Below are 13,404 nucleotides of genomic sequence, written 5' to 3'. Positions count from 1 at the left end.
TACCACATATAGGTGCAAACCTGCAGATTGCTGCAGTGGCTCTGCTGTGTCCCTCCTGTCACACATCTGTGATGCTGTCACCCTCACATGCTCACAGAGCCTGCTGCAACTCATGAGCCCACAGGACGCAGACAGCCAGATAGGTCAGTGGAAGAAGATGGGAGCTGGCAGAGACAGAGCAGCACACAGCCTGGGGCACCAGGACACTGTTAGGATCCACTCAGCTGCCGTGAATCCAAAATCTCACCCCCCTCCCCCTCCCAGTCACTTTCCATTGCCCCTGGGGATGTCCATACCAGGCTGGTGCCAATGTCCAAGTGCTGCACGGCTCTGAGCAGCCACATCCCTGCACCCCCAGCCTCCTGGCAGTCCAGTGGATGTGTGTGGAACCCCTTCACATTTCCTCACCCAGCAGGCACGCTACAGAGGTAAGCCAACACGTGAAATGCCCAGGCAGTGCCCAGCCAACAACCCCAGATCTCCAGCACCGCCTTTTCACTGGTCTGGTGCACAGAGTCCTTCCTTTGTATCCCGCAGGGACAGTGTCACACCTGCTCTACATCCAGCTTGGTCTCAGTCCACTTCACAGTTCAAAGCTTAGCAGCAACTTGTACAAGTTTGTGACAGTTCTGACAGCAGCCTGGAACAAAACCTACCCCGAATGGGAACAGTGGCTATTACTGCCTTCTCTTGCTGCAGCAGACCCTTCTACAGAACGTTCCCCTCAAGACCACTCCTCCTCTGGACAACCTCCACATGGTGCCTTCTCCTCATGAGGCTACTTCAACGTGGGACAGTACTGCATCCTGCCATTCACACCCACAGATCCATCAAAAGATTGGGAGCTAAAAAACCAACACCAAAACCCACGGAACAATTCTTACTTCCACTCTCTCAGTGTGAGGAAAATGAGAGGAAAAGGTGTTGCTTCTCTCACTGCCATGTAGCAAGAAGATTACTCTCAGTGTTTACAGGTGGTAGAGAGAACTTTATGTAATGTAACCTTCCTCAAAGGAAAGTCCTTCGGTGCACAGAAGAAACAGCAGGAGAAGGTAGGCATCTCTCCTTTCTGGTATGCAGTGGATACACCCAGATAGTGACACATTTAGTCACATTTCTGGGATGACTAAAAGAAAGTAGCTGCATTTCAGAAGCATTATGGTCAAACCTCCCAGGAGCTACGTGTGCTGAAGAACAAATCATAAAATCATTTCTGCAGATGGCAGAGGAGTAAGAGAAGCCAGAACAAATGCAAAAATACCACCTCACCTCACGTTTCACACTAAGCACACAACTGCAGAACAACACTATGACTCTTCACTACTATTCTTCCTTAAGTTCAGACACAGCCTTTTCACACAAGAAAACTCCATGGATGCACCAAGGCAGTCTTCCAGATTTTGCTGACACCCCACCCAAGCTGAATGGACTTTCAGTAAATTCCCCTTCAGAGTGTTGAAGAGCAGTGCTCTCGAGATCCCTCTCCCACAGGCACATCCACACAAGGCCCTCCACCTCAACACCCACCCACACAACTCAGCAGTGCAGGCACAGATCACTCCAGGCACTGCTTCCACCCAGCCCCTCCTGCTCCAGGTCGTGGTAGGAGAAACACCTTAGAAATGGGCTAAGATTCATCGAACCAAAAAGAAAAGGAAGCAACATTCCCTCCCCAAACACGCACTCCTCTTCATGAATGTTCTGACTTTGTGCCAACTTCAAATCTCTCCTCTGCTTGGAAAGCCTGTCCTGCCAGCAGAAACCCAGAGGGGAACTGGTGAAAATCTCAAAAGAGACCAAGGCAGTTCCACGGTGTCTGAGCACACATTAAGGGCCATTCTCCTCCACATCCGCCTCTCACGTCCCAACAGGCATTTGCTGGGACAACAAGCTCACTTGGGAAACGGTTTCCCAAGCAGAAGATTTCATTCTAATACCTCTTGCTTTAAGATAAAAGAATCTTAAATGTCATTGTGCCATAGTCAGTCATTACAATATGAACCGAAAAGGCAGAGGCAGTGGTGTAACTTTGACAGAAAGGTCTGTTGCAAAGCCTGTAATGAAATGCAAATCATGATCAATGATTAGAAAGAGCAGCACTGTCTGCTGCAGAACTTGGTGTTTGCCCAGCACACACCTCACCATGCCACAGGACCCAGATCCCTGCAGAACCTGCAACCTCAGCTGCTCCTGACCTCACTTTGGGTTAACAAAACTCACCTGGGAACCCACAGCTACAACTGCATCCCTGCCACACGCTGTGCCCAGCTCATGGGGGCTCTCCATGTCCAGCAGAAAACTCCACATTTGTGGGAAGACAGGCTCATAGGGTTGGCAGCAGCAGATGCCCCTGGCTGGAGGGAAAAAGGGCACCCAGGAAGAGCAAGTAGAGGTAATGGCAAGAGCAGGGCTGAGAGCAGAGGGACACACCGCTAAGCAAACTCCCTCAACCAAAAGCTTTGTTCCTACAAGGTCCCAAATGCTCTAGTTCATCTATCAATGCCTCAGGGCAGGCAATCTGAGCACTTTCATCATCCCCTGCTTCACAGCTTGCTTCAGCAATTCCAGACTTTCCTCCTCAAACCCCAGTTCTGCCCCACCTGCCCAGACACCCACATGTGCTTTACATTTCCCACATTCCTCCGGGCACCTCAAGCAGCTGCCTCCAATCTGCTGCCCACTACAATTCCAGCACCCACGACCCACCCTTGTGCTCCCCACCCCCTGCCTCATCAAGGCAGGGTCAGTGTCCTTACACTGCATTTTCTGGTCATCTACAGATTTGCAAACAAGCAGGCTATGTTGTGAGCTCGTTTGCAGATCTGCAAGTATCAGCATAAATGATAATGCAGAACGAAAAGTCCTTGACAGTGTCGGACATTTGGGCTTTTATTTGTTTAACAGCCACTCTTACAAGGCTGGATGGGATGGAAACCCGACTGCCTTCCTGTAATAAAGGGCGCAGTGAAGAGAATTGTTTTCAGAGCAGTGCTATGAGATGCCCCCGTGTCCTCTGCACAGCAGGAACAACGCCAGTCGCACTGGAACCACAGAACGTTTTGGGTTGGAAGGGACCTTAAAGACCATTTAAGTCCAACCCCCTGCCAGGAGCAGGGGACACTTTCTTGCCTAGTGCAAAAATGAAAAAGCACCAGCTGCTCCTCCAGCTATTCCCATCCAGGCGACAACTTCCACAGCAAAGGGACTCCACTCCTTGAAGAAGGGCACATTCCCCCGGGTGCCAGACCCTTTCCAAGACCTATCGTTGCAGAAAAGAAAGGCTGAACGAGACACAAGCTGAAAAAGTTGCTGCCCGAGGCGCTGCTAGCACAGATGAGCTGCTATAAACCAAGATTACTGCAATTGCAGGACTCAGGTTCGCTTCTACCCCTCTAGCCTCCTGCCCACGATGTCAGATCACTACGACTGTGGGCAGGGTTTATGTCGGGATAGTTACTCGTCCCTGCAATACAGGGGCACGGCCACCGAGTCCAACGTGCTATCTGGATGGCGCAGAAGACAGAGGGATTTAGGGGGGTTTGTAAAGCTTGAAGAGCTTTACGTTCCTGCCAGGTCAGCCTGATGACTCTGTTCCCTTTCTGCTCGCTCGCTATGCTCTCGTTTGAAACAAAACAAAGAAGAAGAAAAAAAAAAAAAAAAAGAGAGAGAGAGAAAGAGAAGCGCTTCAAAGATTTGTCTGCGGCACGTTTAAATCCTCATAGGCATTCTGTTCTGAGCTAGGCTTGAAGAGCGCAAAATTTATAAAAGCTAAGAGGAATGCCGGCCATGCGGGCTAAAAGCAGCGCAGGCAGGGAGCACGGCCGCGTGTTTACACACAGCACAGGCGGGGAGAGACGAGAAACCACCGCTGGAGACAGGGATGCGCACCCCGAGTCACCCCTGCGGGGCATTTCCCGGGAAAGGCGCCGCGAGCACGGCACTCCGGGGGATGGCGGGGCTCGGGGGTGCGCCAAACCCCGCGGCCAGCACTCGGCCCACGCTGGGGGCCCGCGGGGGGACACTGGCGGTGAAGGTGACCCCCGCACACACCTGGCACAGACGGCAGCAGCCTCCCACCCTCTGTAGAGTCGGGAGTCCCTGTACCTCCACCCATCCCAAAATCCATCGCAGGCACGGGGGGAGCCGTGCCCGTCACTGCGGTAGCAGCGAGGGGCGGGAAGCAGCTCCGCGATTGCGGGGAGGACCACACAGGTGATGGGAAAGAGGATCGAGGAAGCAGCCGCGAAGGTGGAGGAAGGGGGTGGGGTCCGCGCCCTCGCCCGCCCGTTACCTAGGGACGCAGCTGGGGCTGGAGCCATCGATCTCCCAGGTGGCGAAGAGGTTCATAGGCACGGGCCGCCCCAGGGCCCCGGTGCCGCCGGGGAAGCTGAGGCGGCTCCGCTCGGCCGCCGCCGCCATGGCTGTGCCCGCCGCCCTGGCGCGCGCCCACCGCGCCGGGCCGCCGCCGCCCCGCCCCGCCCGCGGGGGCGCGTCACGGGGCGGGGCCGGGGGGCGTGTCCCCGCTGAGGGGGCGTGTCCCCGCTGAGGGGGCGTGTCCCCGCTGAGGGGGCGTGTCCCCGCTGAGGGGGCGTGTCCCCGCTGAGGGGGCGTGTCCCCGCTGAGGGGGCGTGTCCCCGCTGAGGGGGCGTGGCTGTGGTTAGTGGGCGCGGCCAGAGCGGCGGGGGCGTGGCCGTGCGGAGGGGCCGCGTCTGCTCGAAGGGGGCGCGCCCGCCGGGGGGCGCGGCTGTGAGGGCGTGGCCTCGGATTGGCGCAGGCGCGCCCGCTACTGCCGCGCTGCCCACGGCCGGGCGGAAGTGCCGCCGGCGCGGCGGCAGCGCACCGGAAGCGGCGGTGGCAGTTTCCGGGCGGCTCCGTGGCAGGGCAGGCGGCGAGCGCGACCATGGTGCTGCTCACGATGATCGCCCGCGTGGCGGACGGGCTCCCTCTCGCCGCCTCCATGCAGGAGGACGAGCAGGTGGGGCCGGCGGGGCGCGGGCGGGGAGGGGCCGGTGTGTCGGTGAGGAGCGGGCGGGGGGCGACCCACCGGGACCCGCTCAGTCCCTTCTCACGGCAGGGCGGCTCTGGCACAAGCGTTTGCTTGCCGGTGGTGGCGGGTGGGAGGGGAGAGCCGGGCGGTGCTGTCGGAGTGGTCTCGGCAGCCCCGAGCCCCCGGTGTGTCTCCGGTACCGGGCCAGCAGCCCGTTCTCCTCCCTCCGTGCCCCCTCAGTCAGGCCGCGACCTGCAGCAGTACCAGAGCCAGGCGAAGCAGCTCTTCCGCAAGCTGAACGAGCAGTCCCCGACCAGATGCACCCTGGAGGCAGGAGCCATGGCTTTCCAGTGAGTACCGGGAGGGCTGCCGGGGGTACCGGCTCCTCTGCGGGGAAACGGGCAAGGGCGGCGCGGGGCTGTTACAAACGGGGCTGCCTGGGAGAGGCGGCCTGTCAGCCCTGCGGGAAAGGGAGCGGGTGGGAGCTGTCACTGCTTGGCACAGGTGTCTGGCGCTTGGTTTTCAGCCAGGTTCACAGTTCTGCCTTTGCTGCAGACAATACAGGTCCTGTTCCTTTTCTGTTTTTTTGTTTGTTTGCACTCTCTACTGTGCCGTCACTGCATCTTCTGGGCCTCCTGTACCTTGTCTTTGAAGAGATCTGTCCTTGTAAAGCCAGGCTGGCAGTGCCAGGGTTGTCCTCTCTGTGCCCTGTGAGAGCTCAGCTTTTCGTGCATGACAAGCACACCGAGCACCTCTGAATAGTTCTGTTATCATTGTCTCAATATCCGACAGACTTCTCTCTCTCATCCAGTAAATTCAGTCTTACTGTTGCTGGATCTGTTGGGTGTGTTTAATTAACTTCCTAAACTCTCAATTCAAAAGCACTTTTGGCATTCTCCAGTAGTACTCCTGCCGGGGAGCATGGATAGGAAATAAGGAAATCTTACACACAGACAGGCATCCTTATTTCTGAATACAGGGGAGTTGGAGAGGCAGGTGAACAGAGAAGGAATTGGCAGTCCCTGAAAGGCAGAAAAGCTTGTGTGTGAGGAAGGAAATGCTTCTTTCTAGGACATGTCATTACCTGGCAGAATAATGCTTGAGAACTTAGTCAAGATCCTGCCAGGAGTCAGAGTGTGCTGTGACAGGAATACCTGTTGGAGGTCTCAGAGCTCAGGTGCCAGGTGAGAGTGGTGCAGCTGTGGCAGGAGTGTGCCAGGACCCCACAGAGGCAGCAGCACTGCTGCCGTGCAGCTGCAGCAGGATCCCTCGCAGTCTCGGGGTGGCTGGGTGTGTGTTTATGGCTGGCTGAGGGGGAAGTGGCCTTTGAATGCAGGGCAGGGTTGGCTTTAGGCCTCTGCTGCAACAACAGGAGCCCTTTGGCAAATCTCCCACCCTGTCCCTTTCTTCAGAGATTCGGTGAGGTGAAGAGATGGCAACAGGAAATTTTTGGATGGGCAATCTTTGGCAAAAGTCATGAGGTTTTGCAGGGTGCTTTTCTTGTGGTTGTGTTCTGTATGGTAACTACAACAAGATTTTTAAAAAAATCTTTTCTCTGGGCTCCTGGTTGCCTTTGATAGGGAGTTACAGTTGTCAAAGGATGGCCCTGATTGGCCTGGTCATCCTTATCTCCTGTTGGACTTGGATTTTGTTGCCAGAGTTACGTGCTAAGTGCTGCTCTTCTTCCCGTTTTCTCTACAAGTTAAATCTTCACAGAATTTAAAAACTCCCTCGTTCCTGAGTGTCTCCTTGGCACAGCATGGGTGTAGCTCTGCCTGGCAGTGAAGCCTTGGGAAAGAGCCCGTGTAGATCCCAGTAAATCCCTTCTTGAGTTACTTCCATGATGCAAGCAGAGCGATGTCTGGGAAGGTGGCAACACTTGCCCAGGAAATCAAAGCCTCTTAGTGGTGGCTGTAATGACACCAGTTCTGACGAGGAGGGAGGGCTTGGCCTGTTTTGCCAGCTGTCTCAGAGGAACAGCCAGGTTACCTGGCTGGCAGACAGGCAGGGACAGGAGAGTTCCTCCTTCTGGGGTGAGTTAGTCCCTGGAGAGGTTTTGCTGGCCACTGACAGCTGCTGCTGCAGAGCACTTGCTTCTGCCTCCTTTGAGGTGGGACATTACAGCAGGACCTGTGTGACAAGAGCACTTTCAGGTCAGAAACTTTCCTCTGTAGGGAGGGGAGGTGCCGGGGGAATTTGAGATTTGGTCTAAAATAACGCTGACCGATGAGCACGCTGCTCGTTAACACAGCACACCAATCTTTTCCTGCCACACCAGAGCTCTGGCTGCTGAGGGCAGCACAAAGCAGGACAGAGCATTTTGTGGGGGAGTTAGCAGCATGGCCAAGGGTATTGCTGAACTTGCTGAGGTGGTGTTAAACATCTTTAGCTTCATCAGTTCAAAGAGCTGAGCCTTACTGAAACTTGAAAGTAAGTTAAATTGTGAGCACTTAGGTGATTTCTGGGAAATGCTGTGCCCAGGTTTCAGCTGCAAAAGCTGTGTCACCCTTCCAGCAGCAGCACTGGGGGCTGTGCAGGAACACCAACAGCGTCTGCTGTGCTGTCAGTGAGCAGGTGACCTTTGGCTGATGAATGGCTGAAGTGACTCTTACCTGTCATTTAAAAGCAACCCTTGGCCTTTGCCACTGTTACCAGGATAAAACTTTTCTCTCTCAAAATGTCCAACATGATACAAGAAACCTGCTGGCTGCAGTCTGTGCAGAGTTAACAGTGGCAAATGGCCACGTCTGCCCCTTGTGTGAGGACAGGTGGGCAGGTGCTGTGCTGGTGCTTGGAGGTGCACACAAAGTGTAAAACAGAGGCCCAGCTGTCCAGGAACTCTGGTCTGAGGTTGACAGAAGCGTCTGAATGTGGGGCAGAGTGAGGTGAGCTCGCTCTCTGTGGTGCTGACAGACCAACTATAAATCCAACACACTGAATATCACACCAAGGAGAAGCAAGTGGGAAATGCAGCTGAAGAGCTCCAGGCAGGACCAGCTGGCCCAGGCAGAGATAAACAGACCTGTGCTGATGGGATGTGTTCCTCAAAGTGCTCTGACCTGGGGAGTGCTGCTCCAGCAGTGCTGTCAGAATTCCCTTCTGGAACTGGGTTCTCCTGGTTCTCCTCATTTCAAAAGATTTGCTCAAGTCATGCTTGTCATGGCAGTGGCTAAATCAAGCTCCAGATGACGATTTGTAGCAGCCCCAATGTGTCAAGCAGGTCTCCAGAGGTAGGGGAAGAACAGGAGTTTGATGATGTAGTGTGCGATCAGTCTGGGCACTGATGCAGTCTGAGCTGAGGAACATAAAAGGACCAAGGCCACAGGCACGTGGGGCATGCTGTGGAATGGATTATGGCAGCTGGAGTTTCTTGCTTCTGGTTGGGGTAAATCCCTTGTTGATTGAAGCCTGCCAGGGTTCACACACAGGCCATATAGAGGCAGGAGAAATGAATACTCCTGAGCCCAGGAACAAGGTGAGGATGGCTGCTTTAAAGGACATAGCCCTGCTGGGACATCTGGAAAAATAGTGGGGAGTGGGGGAATTTGTTTTGTACGCCTGATGTGTCTATTAACAAAATTTTAAGCTGCTTATTTTGCTACTGTGCCCTCAGGACTGGATCATTTCTTTAATACACTGCTAATCTTTATGCTAACCAGACTAATGCTTAATGGCATTATGCAGAAAGTCAAAGGAAGGTAACCTAAAAGTAGCATTCACACTCCACCCTGAAGAATATAGATAAGCATTCAAAAGTGTTTACAGGGCTGTTTACTGTCTCCATTCCCTTGGTTTTGGTGGGAGTATTGTAGCCTTTGTGTTATATTGGCTAAGCAAGGAGGAAAATTCAGTTGGGAGTTTGGAGTGGCAGAGTGACATAGTGAAGCCTAAATAATCTCAAGGTTGTTGGTGGGGTGAGAAGAGGACCCATGTGCCCTCAGCTGGGGGCAAACCAAACAGCTTTACACAGCAGCAGGTGTGTCACTGTGTGCTTTGGAGCTGATCACCTTGCAGCCAGAGAACTGGTGACACGGTCACCATGGTAGCCTGTAATGTCACCAGAATCCATCTAGCACCAACAGCCCTCCCCAGCTGCCCCTGTGGTGATGCAGTGCATAGCAGCACCCCTCCAACAGGCTGGTGGTGGGGGAGGAAGGGGATACCCAACCCTCTGAAATGGAGAGAGACAGCTAGCAGTCACTGGGTGGCTTCCCAGCACGCTGAGACCAAATTCCTGTGTGTCTCCTCATCTCAGTGCCTCAGTTTCCCATCTGTGGGCCTCAGGTACTTGGCTGTGCAGTTAGAGATGTGTTGGTCACCTTCCCCTCTAGTCTGCTGGCAAACTTTCTTGTGCTCCCTTCCTCCTGACTGCAGGGTGTTCTCCCTTTTATATTCCAATATTACAACTCTTTTGCTGCTGGTATCTTGTTAAGCTAAAGATATTCACAGGCCAGCTTTTGTTCAACTGAAGTCAAAGCCCAAGACTGTTGAGATAGGTGTAGGGTGTGAGGTTGCAAAAATATTTTTTGACTAGAGAAAAGATAAGCCATTGCTTTGCAGAAAGGTTTAAACTTTGTCCAGACATAGAAAACCAAAAGTTCTTGTACCCAGTTCTCATTGCCTCACGGCAATAAAGATATGCAGGGTGGTGTTTGACAGGATAGGTTCAACATTGACTGATTAATGCTCTGTCTGCCATTCTTTCAGTTACATCATCGAGAAAGGAGTGTGTTACCTGGTCCTGTGTGAAGCTGGATTCCCCAAGAAACTGGCCTTTGCATACCTGGAAGACTTGCACTCAGAGTTTGATGAGCAGCATGGCAAGAAGGTTCCAACAGTCTCCAGGCCCTATTCCTTCATTGAATTTGGTGAGGTCCCTCTCCATGTGGCTAGTCAGGAAACTTCTTGCTGGGAGGGAGCAGCAGCCACAGGATTCTCTGCAGCTTGTCCCATGGAATTGACAGCTCAAATTCTTCTTGGCACAAGATTCAGGCGTTTTCTGAGCAGGAGAATAGAGAAGTGGTAGGGAAATGGTACCTGTCCTTAGATTCAGATTTCCTGCTTTTAGTCTCTTGGCCTCACTTCAGTGAATATTTGCATGTGTTATTCTGGCTGTCTCAGCAATGCTCCCACTCCTCCTGCAGCCAGGCTGCTCTGTGCTAGGTGGGACTCCCCTTGACAGCCCTGTCTCCTTCCAGACACCTACATCCAGAAAACCAAGAAGCTCTACATTGATAGCCGGGCGAGGAGGAACCTGGGCTCCATCAACACAGAGCTGCAAGATGTGCAGAGGATTATGGTGGCCAACATCGAGGAGGTCTTACAGCGAGGAGAGGCCCTTTCAGGTACTAGGAGTGGCCAGTGCTTGGCACACAGCTCTGTCTGCTGGGGCAGCTGGGTGGGCAGAGCAACCTGCGGGGAAAGGCTTGACCCTCCTGAGAGAAGCAGTGACCCCAGTGGGTGTCTCAGTGGGATCAGCTGGATTGTGAAGCAGCTGGCAGGTGCTGGTGCTTCTGTGGGGAGAGACCAGTCCTCCCCAGCTCGGGTGCCTCCCATCCCAGCAGGACCTGGAGCACTGCAGGGAGGCACAGGGCACGAAACCGCTGCGCTCCCAGCTGCTCCAGAGAAACTCGTACACCTAATGTAGCATTTGGGGAACATTCTGTTAATCCTAACCCCTCTCCCCTTTCCCTTTAACAGCTCTTGATTCCAAGGCCAACAACTTGTCCAGTTTGTCCAAGAAGTACCGCCAGGACGCCAAGTACCTGAACATGCGCTCCACGTACGCCAAGCTGGCGGCCGTAGCCGTGTTCTTCATCATGCTGATTGTCTATGTGAGGTTCTGGTGGCTGTGAGCTGGCCCAGCCTTGGAAGAGGGAAAGCCAGTAGCCTGGCAGGTGGATGTGTGCAGGACACTGCTCATGGGGGATGTGCATTAGAATCCACACAGGACCATCACCTTCACAGGAGTGTCCTGGAGTTGTTAGGTGACACCTGGCTACTGCATCTCTTAGTGGAGCCTAACAATAGGTGTAAAGGCTTGCTGACTGCAGGCTTTTCCTCTGGCAGTTTGCACTAGGGTACTGCAGAGCTTGGCCTCCCAAGGTTCTTCCCCCCTCCCGGGGCACTCTGGTAACAGTCAATCAGTGCTGATTAGCATAATCATATCGTACATCCTCCTGTTGAGTAGCTCTAGTGGGAACTGGACTCTAATGAACATTCCTTGTGTTGGTAATGTTTGCATTTTTAGACTCTGGGTCTGCAGTTATTTTTTCTTCTTTTTCAAGACCCCCCCTGTTTGAAGGCAAATATTTCACTGTACATAAACCAGCTTTCACCTCTGTCAGAATACCTGTTGAGTGTTCTATGTCTGACACCCTGGTTTGTTACACTTTAAATTGCTTTAGGAAGAAATGGATGTTAAACTATGCCTTAAGATACATTATGTCTAGTGCTAGGAAGGGCAGTGGAAGGCTTCTGTATTAACTGGTTCCTGCAAAATTGAACTCCAGGTTTCTAAGTGTCCACTCTCCCTCTCCTGACAGCTGTGTGTGACAGTATGTTTCCACATGAACAGGGTGTGTAATTCATTGCTGTTGGAATGGGCACAGTGCAAACTCTATTAGCACTCTCTATTTTTCCCTTCTAGCTGCAGATTCACTACATTATTTCCTTCCTTTTTGTAACTGTGCTTTCCTTCCGAAATGTGTCAAAACTGCCAGCATTTCATCTCTGGGATCCTTGTTTTCTTTCTCCCTCTTTCCCTCACCCGAAACAACCAAAAAACCAAAACTCTGAATGTTGTTGTGAAGAAAAGGCAGTGTTTCATTAAAGAACACTTTAACTTGACATGAAGGATTAGGATAACTTTAGAACAGTGGAATCCTTTAGAAACACCACCTCTTTTCCCCATGGACACCTTCTCCCTACCTCACTTGGGAAGCTGAAACTGTAGGTGAGGAAAAACTCATTCTGGGGCAATAGTATAGAGCTGCTTCTTTCTTGCGGGCCAATCTCTATATCACCAGTGTCATGTGATTTTTTTTTTTGTATAATTTTTTTTTGGTCCATCTGTGCTAAGAGTAACATTTTAGCAGTCAGATTTTGGTTTTATTTAAATTTAAAAAAAAGAAAAAAAAAAGAAAAAAGAAGAAAGAAAGAAAAGGGAGAGAGAGAATAAAGAAACCCCACAGCTCAGGCACTCTGCTGCACTCAAGTGTCTGCCACTTGGTAGAGGAAGCAGGTAGTGTCACAGAAGGAAGTGTCAGGACTTCCCAGCACCTTTCACAAGCACATAACCTTGTGTAGTTCTGGATGTATAAACTGTGACCTGGAAGTGTTTCCTGCCACTGGGTGGAAACGCAGCTGTTGTCCTGTCTGGGAATGCTCCCCAGCTTGGCACTTTGTTGGACTGGCAGAATGCAGTCAGCACTCGTCCACCGCTGAACCCAGCAAACCTGAGCTGCCATATAGTCTAAAGTAATCCGGTTTCTGCATGATGCCTCTAAGTGTTACTTTGTAGGTTGCTTTATTATAATTCTTATCATTATTTTAAGTCCTTTTAAGTGGTGTCCCTACCAGGTGAATGTCCCAGTGGTGTAGGTCTGTGTAATGTAGGTGCTGGAAGGTCTCACCGTTCGGACACTGACCACCCGTGGATGTGATTGAGGGGGGTGACGTTTGTGCAGCACGGGGCAGCTCGGGGAGCAGCTGCCTCCTGCAGCCCCAGTGTCAGCAGTGAAATAAACGCTTCTGAAAAATCCCCTCTGCGGCGTGGAGAGTCCTGTGTCTCGTTCCTGTGACCTTGGTGGATGCTTTCCTTCCTTCCAGGGACACAAGAGGGTGAAGACCCCATAGATGGAGCCACGTGGGATAAGGGCTCCCTTTTGGAGGCAGAGCTAGTTGGAAGACGTGGTCTTGACCATTTTCTGCCGGAGAAGCTGTGCTTTGGTTATAGCAGGGCTCTCTCCGTGCTGGCACGTCTCTGCCTGCTGGCAGGCAGCCTCCTCGGCACGGGCGGGATTTTACGGGGGCAGTTTTGTGGCCATGCTGTTCACAGGGGGCACACGAGGAGCAGCACAGACTGGGAGTGAGCGTGGTGTGCATCCCCCATGGGCTGCGCCAGTGTGAGCAGGCACGGAGCTGCAAATCCCGCTTGCCTAGAGGGAACACGAAGGGTCCGCCTCTCCCGCGGGCCGGCGTGGGGCTCCAGGGAATGCCTGATGAGCAGTTTCCTCGCTGGGTTCAAAACACGGAGCCTTCTTTTGTCCCTCGAAGAGACGAGGGGTGCTGCTGTTGCTCCGTGCGAGGGAGGTATGGGCAGGGGTCTTTGCTTTGCTGGGGTCTCGGCGCCTCCTGCTCAGCCGGGTGTGAGCTCAGCTCCCGTCCGGCTGCTCGGGCAGAGGGGGGAGAAGCCC

General features: G+C 53.0%; 2 protein-coding genes across 6 annotated transcripts in view; one reads left to right on the top strand and one right to left on the bottom strand.

Annotated features, from left to right (window-relative positions):
* Positions 1 to 4,504, bottom strand: part of PACS2 (phosphofurin acidic cluster sorting protein 2) — a 77,808-nt gene extending 73,304 nt beyond the window's left edge. For 4 of the 5 annotated variants that reach the window (XM_063406733.1, XM_063406734.1, XM_063406735.1 and 1 more), the window contains exon 1: positions 4,292 to 4,504. In XM_063406733.1, the coding sequence (XP_063262803.1) occupies positions 4,292 to 4,419 (128 nt within the window). In that variant the 5' untranslated portion in view covers positions 4,420 to 4,504. The remainder of the gene's footprint in view (positions 1 to 4,291) is intronic. The other variant, XM_063406737.1, reaches the window with a different exon arrangement.
* A 307-nt stretch (positions 4,505 to 4,811) lies between these two features.
* Positions 4,812 to 12,749, top strand: SEC22B (SEC22 homolog B, vesicle trafficking protein). The gene is made up of 5 exons (XM_063406720.1): positions 4,812 to 4,975; positions 5,228 to 5,337; positions 9,695 to 9,855; positions 10,186 to 10,332; positions 10,688 to 12,749. The coding sequence occupies exons 1-5, from the start codon at positions 4,901 to 4,903 to the stop codon at positions 10,840 to 10,842; spliced, it is 648 nt and encodes a 215-aa protein (XP_063262790.1). The 5' UTR covers positions 4,812 to 4,900; the 3' UTR covers positions 10,843 to 12,749.
* The last annotated feature ends 655 nt before the right edge of the window (positions 12,750 to 13,404 follow it).

This window comes from Prinia subflava, chromosome 10 (genome assembly GCF_021018805.1).
Source record: "Prinia subflava isolate CZ2003 ecotype Zambia chromosome 10, Cam_Psub_1.2, whole genome shotgun sequence".
NCBI classification, from domain to species: Eukaryota; Metazoa; Chordata; class Aves; order Passeriformes; family Cisticolidae; genus Prinia; species Prinia subflava.
This window is presented reverse-complemented; position numbering and strand designations above follow the sequence as displayed.

Coding starts and splice junctions, on each gene's coding strand:
- SEC22B (XM_063406720.1), top strand. CDS start 4,901: ATGGTGCTGCTCACGATGATCGCCCGCGTGGCGGACGGGCTCCCTCTC. Junction 4,976..5,227: donor CCATGCAGGAGGACGAGCAG/GTGGGGCCGGCG, acceptor GTGCCCCCTCAG/TCAGGCCGCGACCTGCAGCA. Junction 10,333..10,687: donor GCGAGGAGAGGCCCTTTCAG/GTACTAGGAGTG, acceptor TCCCTTTAACAG/CTCTTGATTCCAAGGCCAAC.